General features: G+C 44.9%; 1 protein-coding gene across 1 annotated transcript in view; it reads left to right on the top strand.

Moving 5' to 3' along the window:
• Positions 1 to 10,357, top strand: part of TRAFD1 (TRAF-type zinc finger domain containing 1) — a 34,578-nt gene extending 24,221 nt beyond the window's left edge. Inside the window, exons 6-11 of the mRNA XM_012805250.2 lie at positions 3,799 to 3,875; positions 5,322 to 5,552; positions 6,767 to 6,887; positions 7,960 to 8,293; positions 9,222 to 9,294; positions 9,495 to 10,357. Coding sequence (XP_012660704.1) covers positions 3,799 to 3,875; positions 5,322 to 5,552; positions 6,767 to 6,887; positions 7,960 to 8,293; positions 9,222 to 9,294; positions 9,495 to 9,548 — 890 coding nt within the window. The 3' untranslated portion in view covers positions 9,549 to 10,357. The remainder of the gene's footprint in view (positions 1 to 3,798; positions 3,876 to 5,321; positions 5,553 to 6,766; positions 6,888 to 7,959; positions 8,294 to 9,221; positions 9,295 to 9,494) is intronic.
• The last annotated feature ends 660 nt before the right edge of the window (positions 10,358 to 11,017 follow it).

The raw sequence follows: 11,017 nt of genomic DNA, 5'->3' as shown, positions 1-11,017 counted from the left end.
ACAGTCTTATTTTGTCACCCTCGGTAGAGTGCGGTGGCATCATAGCTCACAGCAACCTCAAACTCTTGGGCTTAAGTGATTCTCTTGCCCCAGGCCTCCCAAGTAGCTGGGACTACAGCCACCTGCCACAACGCCTGGCTATTTTCTGTTGCAGTTGTCGTTGTTTAGCAGGCCCAGACCAGGCTTGAACCTACCACCTTCAGTGTATGTGCCTGCTGCTATAACAACTGTGCTATAGGCACCAAGCCCTCTTCTTTGTATTCCTAAGGACTTCTCTGGTATTTCAGTAAATTTCTTGGTATTAGGCTGGGTGTGGTGGCTCACACCTATAATCCTAGTACTCTGGGAGGCTGAGGTAAGTGCATTGCCTGAGCTCATAGGTATGAGACCCTGTCTAAAAGATAGCCAGGCATTGTGGTAGGTGCCTGTAGTCCCAGCTACTTGGGAGGCTGAGACGAGAATTGCTTGAACCCAAGAGTTTGAGGTTGCTGTGAGCTATGATGTCACAGCACTCAACCCCAGGGCAACTGAGTGGGACTCTGTCTCAAAAAAAATACAATTTTTTGTTCTTGGTATTTGCTGGCATTTCTAATCAGAAATTTAGTATTTTTTATCCAGTTGGAAAATTCTCATTCATTTCTTTCTTTTTTTTTTTTTTTTTTTTTTGGTGCCTTTAACTCTTCATAGTCTCTGATTGAATTCCTCTTAGTGGTGTTAGACTTCAGCCGTATCTCTTAACTTAGATTTTCCAATTCTTTTTTTTCTTTTCTTTTTAAGACAGAGCCTCAAGCTGTCACCCTGGATAGAGTGCCATGGCATCACAGCTCATAGCAACCTCCAACTCCTGGGCTTAAGCGATTCTCCTGCCTCTGCCTCCCTACTAGCTGGGATTACAGGCGCCTGCCACAACACCCAGCTATTTTTTTGGTTGCAGCTGTCATTGTTGGGCGGGCCCAGGCTGGATTTGAACCTGCCAGCTCATGTGTATGTGGCTGGCACCTTAGCCGCTTGAGCCATAGGCGCCAAGCCCATTTTCCAATTCTTTTTTTTTTTTTTGAGACAGAGCCTCAAGCTGTCCCCCTGGGTAGAGTGCTGTGACATCACAGCTCACAGCAATCTCCAACTCCTGGGCTCAAGCGAGTCTCCTGCCTCAGCCTCCCAAGTAGCTGGGACCACAGGCGCCCGCCACAACACCTGGCTATTTTTTGGTTGCAGTGTCATTGTTGTTTGGTGGGCCGGGCTGGATTCGAACCTGCCACCTTAGGTGTATGTGGCTGGTGCCTTAGCCACTTCAGCCACAGGCGCTGAGTCTCATTTTCCAATTCTTTATCTTCTGTGCTGCATTCTAGATAATATATTTTCTAATTTTCTGATTTTTCTCTATATGTATGTTTTAAATTTCATAATATTAAGGATGTATAATGTTTTTGTTCCATGTTTTATAATACTTAAAGACTGTTAGTATGATTGTCATCCATATTTTGTTTTCTTTCTTTCTGTTCTTTTTTGGAGATAGAGTCTTGCTGTGTTGCCCCAGCTGGACAGCAGTGGTTTTGTCATAGCTCACTGCAACCTCAAATTCCTGAGCTCAAGTGATCCACTTACCTCAACCTCCTGAGTAGCTGGGACTTTGGGATCACACCACACTGCATGGCTAATTTTTTCTATTTTTAGTAGAGACAGAGTCTTATTCATGCTGATCTTGAACTCCTCAAGCTGGGCGTTGTGGCAGGTGCCTGTAGTCCCAGGTACTTGGGAGACTTGGGAGACTGAGGCAAGAGAATCGCTTAAGCCCAGGAGTTTGAGGTCTCAAGTGATATGCCAGCCTCAGCCTCCCAGAGTTAAGGATTACACATCTGAACCACATGCCTGGCCCACCCAAATTTTCTTTTTTCCTCATCTGTCGTTTAATCTGTCCATTGAGGTTTTCACACTAGTGAAAACTATTTTATTTGAGGGTTTTTTTTTTTTTTTGTGGACAGAGTTTTACTTTGTCTCCCTCAGTAGAGTGCTGTGGAGTCAGAACTCACAGCAACCTCAAACTCCTGGGCTCAAGCAGTCTTCTTGCCTCAGCCTCCCAAGTAGCTGGGAGTACAGACACCTGCCACAACCCCTGCCTATTTTTAGAGATGAGGTCTTGCTCTGCCTCACTCTGGCCTAGAACTCCTGAGTTCAGGCAATCTACCTGCCTCTACCTCCCAGAGTGCTAGGATTACAGGTGTGAGCCACTGCACCTGCCCTTTATTTGAGTTTTTAAAAATTCTTTTCCTCATAGGGCTCATAATTTTTTAAATAATCTTTTGTTTTTTAGTCATATTACAGTTTTCTTAACATGTTAATATCTGAAGTCCTTTTTTTGGTATGTTGTTTTTTGCTGACTCCTATTCCTGGAGGTTGGTTGCTGTGTGTGTGTGCGTGCGCGCGTGCGCGTATATTAACATTAAGTTTTCTGGTATGTTCTTCTGAGAGGATTTATATATACTTCTAATGGGCACCTACAGAGACTACCAATAGGGGTAACTTTAAATTTTTTACTTGGACTTCTAAAAACCATAAATGTGAATTACGTGAAAATATGAATGTAAAAATATAAACATGATTTCTTCCTTTAACCCATGTAATGGCCAAGCTCTATTGACTGTTGCTTAAGAGCTTTTCTCTCCCAGACAGAGGTAAAACCTAGACATATAAATTTCCCCACCCCTTCCCATTGTTCACTGTCCCGTTTGTTCAATAGTCTCAGGGTGTTTTTTTTTCGGTGGGGGGGATCTTGGGCTTAAAATTTATTCACTTAAGTTACTTTTCGTCAGCATTTTTTGGATATTTTGTATTGAGAGAAATATTCAAGATGTTGTTTGCCATTAACAGATGAGCCTTTATTTCTTCATCTGTAAAATGAGGATTATGTTGGATCTACTTCATGAGTTTTCTTGAGGAATGAAATAATGCTTGGAAAAACACTTAGCGCCTGGATTATTGCATATTTAAGTTTCTTCCTCAGAGTAGGGGTACATTGCTCCTTTACTCCTACTCGGGAAATTGGTATCAAGTAAATCTCTTGTTCCATAATGGAAGATTTACCTAGGGTTTGTCTCTTGGATGGTTTCCCTCTGGGAATTTGTAGTTCCACATATTGCTAGATCTAAAAAATGTCAAAGGAAGTCAAACTTTTATATAAAAACCTATGGGGGGATAAAAAGTTGAAATCAAGGCCAGGCATGGTGGCTCATGCCTGTAATCCTAGCACTCTTGGAGGCCAAGGCAGGAGGATTGCTTGAGCTCATGAGTTCAAGACTAGCCTGAGGGCTCGGCGCCTGTAGCTCAACCGGCTAAGGCGCCAGCCACGTACACCTAAGGTGGCGGGTTCGAATCCCCAGCCCGGACCCGCCAAACAACAATGACGGCTGCAACCAAAAAATGAAATGGCCGAGCGTTGTGGCGGGCGCCTGTGGTCCCAGCTACTTGGGAGGCGGAGGCAGGAGACTCGCTTGAGCCCAGGAGTTGGAGGTTGCTGTGAGCTGTAATGCCACGGCACTCTGCCCAGGGGGACAGCTTGAGGCTCTGTCTCAAAAAAAAAAAAAAAAAAAAAAGACTAGCCTGAGCAAAAGCAAGACCCTATCCCTACTAAAAATAGAAAAACTGAGGCAAGAGGATCGCTTGAGCCTGAGTTGGCGGTTGCTGTGAGCTATAACATTGGCACTCACCCAGGGCAACAGCTTGAGACTCTGTCTCAAAATAAAGTTGAAATCAAGTTTGATTTTTGTTAATTTGAGTCTGTGTGTGTGGCCTGATACCTAGGTGCAGCTGACGAGACCATGTTGCCGTGTGAATTTTGTGAGGAGCTCTATCCAGAGGAATTGCTGATTGACCATCAGGTGTGTTGTGAATTACTTAAATGTTTTAAGTAGGAACATGTGCAGGCACGTGAGGTCTTGAACAAACCATTTTAGTACAATGCTTATGGTAGTAGTGTTTTCACCGTGGTGTGACTGACACACAGGTATGAAATCTCAGCCTTCTACCATCTTAGAAAAAGTGATGCTCATTCCTGCGGACCTAATGCTGCCAGCAGACCATACAGTGATGGCCAGTGTATGTCTCTGCCAACTGTCTTATGATCTGGTCTCATCTCATGCCACATTTTGGTCACATTACTGGAACTGTGTTTATGTCCTTGCAGTTCCCTAGAAGGGTCAAAGGTCTTTTCTGCACATTACTTCCTCTCCCTAAAATGTACATGACCTTCTGCCCCTGCATCCTTAACACACCCAGGAACTTAGACTTCCTATTTGTAGACTTGGTTCAGATATGACTTTTTGGAAAGCATCCTGAGGGACACTCTGAAGACAAATTGAGGAGTCTCACCTGTGTGGTCTCCCCATGTTACCCTGTGATACAGTCTCCTGATTCTCTGTTAGTCTGTACCACTAAGCTAAGTTCCATGAGACTAGGTATTAGCTTTTTCTAGTTTCTAAATCTCTCAATACCTGGTTATGAAAAGTGTCAGGTATTTTTTGAATGATTTTTTATATTCTGTATGTATGTTGTATGATCAGCATCATCATAGCAACCTCAGACTCTTGGGCTCAAGTGATCTTCTTGTTCCAGCCTCCCAAGTACCTCAGACTACAGGCATGCACCACAGTGCCTGGCTAGTTTATTTCTATTTTTTAATAGAGACAGGCTCTTGCTCTTGCTCAAGGTGGCCTTGAACTCCTGAGTTCAAGCAGTCCACCCACTCCAGCCTCCCAGAGTGCTAGGATTACAGGCGTGAGCCATCAGGCCTGGCCTATTTTTTTGAGTGATTCAGAGTTCTTGAGGCATTTAGGAATGGTTAGAGACTAGCCTTATGTGTTTTAGGATTACCTGGTGAAGGGACCCACTTTTACTCTTAACACTGTCTGATTTGGTTTGGCATCATCTGGCATTATCCCAGCTACTAAGTAGACCTGTCCCTTAGGTGGTGGAACATACCTTCCCTCCATAAATGGATTAATACAGTATTTGCAGACATCAGTTTTTGGTTTGGGAGCACCATAATAAAATCTATTAATAAGAATAAGAAGGAATATTTGGGCCTCTTTTATTGTATGGCTGTGGGTATCTTTTATCTTTGCAAATTCATGTAAAGAATAATTATATGAACACAGTAAAAAATTAGCATAGAAGTATTTAAAAGTAAAGTGAGTGTTCTAAGCCCTTCTCCTCAAAATCAACCATTAAAATTTTGTGACTTTTAGAAAATGTTTTAGGATTAGGAGTATAGTTTTTCCTTAACCTCTGATTTTTTTTTTTAAAACCTATGTTTTTTTGAATGACAGACAAGCTGTAACCCTTCACGTGCCTTACCTTCACTCCATACTGGCAGCTCTTCACCCAGAAGGGTGGAGGAACCTGATGTCATCTTCCAGAACTTTCTGCAGCAGGCTGCAAGTAACCAATTAGCCTCTTTGATGGGCCTTAACAGTTCTTCCTCTGTGGAGGACACCATCATCATCCCATGTGAATTCTGTGGGGTACAACTTGAAGAGGAAGTTCTGTTTCATCATCAGGTAGGAATCCCTGGAGGACCTGTCCACCGTGCTGATTCTCTGAGTGAAGCTAAGGTTTCCAGAGACAAGACTACTTTTTTTTTTTTTTTTTTTTTAATTTTATGGCCAGGGCTGGGTTTGAACCCACCACCTCCGGCATGTGGGGTTGGCATCCTACTCCTTTGAGCCACCTGATAAGACTACTTCTTTAGCTAGACACTCTCTCAAAAAAAAAAAAAAAAAAGTTTCCCTCAGGCTGGGAATGGTGGCTCACTCTGTAAGGCTGAGATGGGTGCATCTCTTGAGCTTAGGAGTTCAAGATCAGTCTGAGCAAGAGCAAGACCCCCATCTCTAAAAATAGCAGGGGGGTTGTTGTGGGCACCTGTAGTCCTACTTTCTTGGGTGGCTGAGGCTAGAGAATCACTTGAACTCAAGAGTTTGAGGTTCCTGTCAACTATTTTGCCATGGCATTCTACAGAGGGTGACAAAGTGAAACTTTTTTTTTTTTTTGAGAGTTTGCCTCAGGTCACTGATGCATTCTTCTCTTCAAGTGGGTTCTTCCTGTTGTGGTGGCATTTGAGATTTGCATTCCTGGAGATCTAGGGGGCAGGGGGGAGTGTCTAGTTTTGGCTTTTGCTCTATGGTTGACCTTGGGTAGGTTCTATCGCCCTCACTAGGGACATCTGTAAATGAGTGAGTTGGACTAGACAATCTCAAATCCTATATTAGCTTTTGCAATATAGGATTTTAATCTGTTAGCAGAAAATACATTTTCTCCTCTTATTTGTTATGGGGATCATTTTTATAGTTCATGGCATACAGCAGTTGCAAAACATAATACATTTCATTTCTTGAATAGGACTTCCACTTTTGGAACAAATAGTAGATAAGTAACTGCTTGTTGTCTTGTAGGGGAGACTGAAGTAAGCAACCACACAAATACTCTAGTTGAAGTATAGAAATGCTTTCTTTTCTGGGCTGCCAAGACCAGCCCTTCTTTCATTCTTGCACCGATCAGAAAGTACTTCTGTCAGTGCCCCTGATGCCAGTGGACATGACTGCCATTCCACTGTGTGCTTCTTCTTAGTTCCCAGAACCTTCCTCTCAGTGTTGACAAAGTCCCCATCCTGGTGAGGCGTGCTCACCCACCCTGCTCTTCTTCCCTTTCCTCCCACAGCTCCCTGCTTCAGGAATGACTCAGTTCAGAGGTATTTACTCTGATTTTTCTTGTCTAGGACCAGTGTGACCAACGCCCAGCCACAGCAAACAACCACGTGACAGAGGGGATTCCTAGACAGGATTCTCAGCCTCAAGAGACTTCACCAGAGCTGCCCAGGAGGCGTGTCAGACACCAGGGTATTATTAGCCAGAGCTGAGCCAAGGCCACAGCTCCATTGCTGGCTTGAGCCGGCTTACCACTTCTCATCTGCTGCTCTAACATGGGAGTTCCCTGAATATTGAGTTACCAAGCACTCTAGGGTCTCATGGGGGACTCTTATAGCCAGCTGTGGTCTCTCATTAGACTGAGCTATCCTCAAGGATGGATTTTATCCCAGTGACTTTGTGGATATTCAGGAGACACTTAGCAATCATTGCTTACAGTAAGGTGTGGGTCTCCTTTCTGTGCACTTACTAGATTATTTATAGGTAATTTGCAGACCTCCTGTAGCTGCCCTACGACTCTACTTTTATTTGAAATATACTTAGGGTACTCAAACATTATTACTTAAGAGCCTCATGACTAGGCAAGGAAACTGTTTTCAAATCCTCTCCACTACAAAGCCAATTAGAAGTTATTTTTTAACCTGGGCACCCATAGCTCAATCGTTAGGGCACTGGCCATATGCTCCAGTGCTGGTGGGTTTGAACCTAGCCCAGGCCTGCTAAACAAAACAAAACACAACAAAAAAAATAGCTGGGCACCATTGAGCTAGCGGGTACCTGTAGTCCCAGCTACTTGGGAGGCTGAGGCAAGAGAATTGCTTGAGCCCAAGAGTTTGAGGTTGCTGTGATCTATAGTCCCAGCTGTCCCTATAGTCTCAGCTACTCAAGAGGCTGACGTGGGAGGATCCCTTCAGCCCAGAAGTTTGGGGCTAGCCTGGGCAACATGGAAGAAGAAAGAAAAAAACTCTTTTGTTGAACAGCTAGGAGGCTGTATTTTAGGACTCTGATAATAAGTATGGAGAGTAGACAAAAGTGTTCCTAACCCTGTCCTAGAGATGTTCCAGCAGTTAGGGGTGAGCAGGGGTGAGCAGTTGTATTCTTTCTAAAGCAGTGGTTCTCAACCTGTGGGTCACAACCCATAGGAACTGTATTAAAGGGTTGAGGCATTAGGAAGGTTGAGAACCACTGGTCTAGAGTTTTTTTGATCCTGCCCTAAATCCAGCATTATAGCAAAAGCAAGCTGTTAACTATCTTGTCTTCTCAGGAGACCTGTCTTCTGGTTACATGGATGATATCAAGCAGGAAACAGCTAATGGGCCCGCCTACCCTCTGCCCCCCAGCAGACCCATCAACAGTATGAAAGCTACCTATAACCGACTGTCAAAATCAACATCGGGCCCCAGACCTGGGTGCCAGCCCAGTCCTCCTCGTGTACTGAAGCTCAACAACCCAGACAGCCAGGACATCCAGGGGCAGAATCGAAACAGTCAGAATGGGGCCGCTGGGCATGTTCCAGTGATTCAATCAGTTCGAAATCTCTACCCAGAAAACTTTGTGCCCTCTTTCCCCCATGGGCCTGCAGGGAGATACGGAGCTAGGTAAGAATCAATAGCCTGGGAATGGAGCCAGAGAGAATGTGGGCAAAAGGTTTGGAGTAAGATTTAAGGCTCGGCGCCTGTGGCTCAAGCCGCTAAGGCGCCAGCCACATACACCTAAGGTGGCGGGTTCTAATCCCCAGCCCGGGCCCGCCAAACAACAATGATGGCTGCAACCAAAAAATGGCCAGGCGTTGTGGCGGGCGCCTGTGGTCCCAGCTACTTGGGAGGCTGAGGCAAGAGACTCGCTTGAGCCCAGGAGTTGGGGGTTGCTGTGAGCTGTGATGCCATGGCACTCTACCCAGGGGGATAGCTTGAGGCTCTGTCTCAAAAAAAAAAAAAAAAAAAAAAAAAAAAAAAAAAAGATTTAAGGTCCATGGGAAGGGGAAGAATGTGGCTTTTTCCTGTATTTTTACCAGAATTTCAAAATATCTTTGAGGTTTTTTTTTTTTTTTTCTTGAAACAGAGTCTCAAGCTGTTGCCCTGGGTAGAGTGCCCTGGCATCATATCTCATAGAAACCTCCAACCCAGGCTCAAGTGATCCTCTTGTGTCAGGTTTTCTTTCTTTTTTTTTGTTGCAGTTTGGCCGGGGCCAGGTTCTAACCCGCACATGGGGCCAGTGCCCTACCCACCGAGCAACAGGCACCACCCAGTTTTTCTATTTTTATTAGAGACAGGGTCTCACTTTTGCTCAGGTTGGTCTCTAACTTGTAAGCTTAAGCAGTCCACCTGCTTGGGTGGCCTCCCAGAGTGCTAGGATTACAGGTGTGAGCCACCTTGCCTGACCACCAAAATTCTTTGCTATGCAAGGGGTTTGTGTGCTAGCAGAGAGCTGCTTTTGCTGTGACACCAGTTATTTCTGTTCCCTCTGAGTTTCCTGACTTTTGTTCAGGGGCATATCAGGAGCTACTTTCTAATATTTTTCTTTCAGTGGTAGGAGTGAAAGTGGCAGGAACTCCCGAGTCACCCCCACAGCTGCCAGCTACCGCAGCAGAACTCCAAAGGTAACCAGGGATCCAGGGGAGTCTCAGGCATGGGTGGAGCAGATATAGCTCTTAAAGTCATAAGCTGCTGGGGCCAGGATGGTTGTGGCTGAAGGACTGTTCTTTTGGCTTTTGATGTGGAAGTTGGACATTTTCAGGGCTCCAGGGGAATAGTATTGTGCTTTTACTTACCATTTTCTTGTTTGTGTTTTGTTCAATAGGCAAAGCCCCCCAAGCAGCAGGGAGCTGGGGATGCAGAAGAGGAAGAGGAGTGATGGTGTCTACAGAGACCCTTCACATGTTTCTACCTTTTATGCACAGCTATAGTGCAGGCCCTGCCTCTGTAGCTCTTTGGGCAGGGGAGATTTTCTGGATTTTAACTTTTTTTCTAAGTTATGGCCATTTTGTGTCTTTTGAGATTGTGCTGTGGGAGTTTGAGGGTTTGAGGGAGGGTTAGCAGGGAGGCTGTTGAGAAACGTTTCACCCTTAGCAACTACCTTTGAACAGCAGTGAAATATAAGTTACTGCCTAATGGCCACCAGGGCTCCATCTTTTGACATACTGTCACCACTGCTTCTTGGTGCTATGTGGTCCTGGTGGAGGGGGGAGGGTTCTAGAAACCTGGTACCCCTAGTAAAGTGATTCTCTGCCCTGTGGGGCCTAAATTTGGGGGTTTGGAGTACCTTCTTCAGGGTACTGCCCCACTCACTCTAGGCTGGGCCTCAGTTGTGTGTGGAGGAGTTCTGGGAAAGTACTCAGGCCAACAGTATTAGGAATGAAGTTTTTGGAAATGTGTTGAGCTGGAGTGATTAGGGGCTGTTTTAACCTGCTTCCTCTGCATTTGGCATGACTGCCTTCTGTTCTTGGTGGGGAGCATGGGTCCTTTGTGCTTGCTGCCCTTTACTGGGTACTGAGGAAAGCTGAGGGCTCCCTGTCCAGGGCTGGGCTGGGCTGGGCTCTGCCCCAGTCCCATGCTTGCTCTGAAAACCAAATATCAGAGCCCCTTCCCCTTCTTTTTATTTTACTATTATAATAATTATTGTTAAACTTCCTTGTAATAGAAATAAAGTTTGTACTTGGAGTTTGGCTTAGTCTTTTGGATCCTTTTCCTGTATACTTTAGAGAAAGCAGGGAGATCAGAGAGGTTGGCCCTGGGGTGTGGGTGTGACAGGGCTTCTCTGAGATTTAGGTAGCCCTAGCAGCTCCAGCATGAGTTTAGAATGTGCCAGACATTCAAGATGTAGTGTCTTCTCTTAAATTGGATTCTTTTTTTTTTTCCCTTTTTGAGACAGTCTTACATAGTGGGTAGAGTGCCGTGTTGTCATAACTCACGGCATCTTAAAACTCCTGAGCTCAAGAGATCTCTTGCTCAGCCTCCCAAGTAGGTGGGACCATAGGTACCTGCCATAATGCCCGGCTGATTTCTTTGTTCAGGCTAATCTCCAACTCCTGAGTTCAAGTAATCCACCCATCTTGGCTTCCTAGAATGCTAGCATTGCAGGTGTGAGTCACCGCACCTGGCCTTAAGTTGGACTCTTGAGGAAACTCATAGGCTTGCTGCAGCCCTAGAGATGATTGAGATGTGGGGTTACCTCTGATTCAATAGAGAAAAGCAGATTTTTCTTTTTCTTTTTTTTTAGTGATAGTCTCATTTTGTTGCCCTCAGTAGAGTGTTGTGGCGTTATAGCTCACAGCAACCTCCAGCTCTTGGGCTTTGGCAATTCTTTTTTTTTTTTTTTTTTTT

The sequence above is a fragment of the Otolemur garnettii genome, unplaced genomic scaffold, assembly GCF_000181295.1.
Source record: "Otolemur garnettii isolate 467f Iridium unplaced genomic scaffold, OtoGar3 scaffold00038, whole genome shotgun sequence".
NCBI classification, from domain to species: domain Eukaryota; kingdom Metazoa; phylum Chordata; class Mammalia; order Primates; family Galagidae; genus Otolemur; species Otolemur garnettii.
Note: the sequence above shows the minus strand (reverse complement) of the source record. Positions and strands in the feature narration are given on the sequence as shown.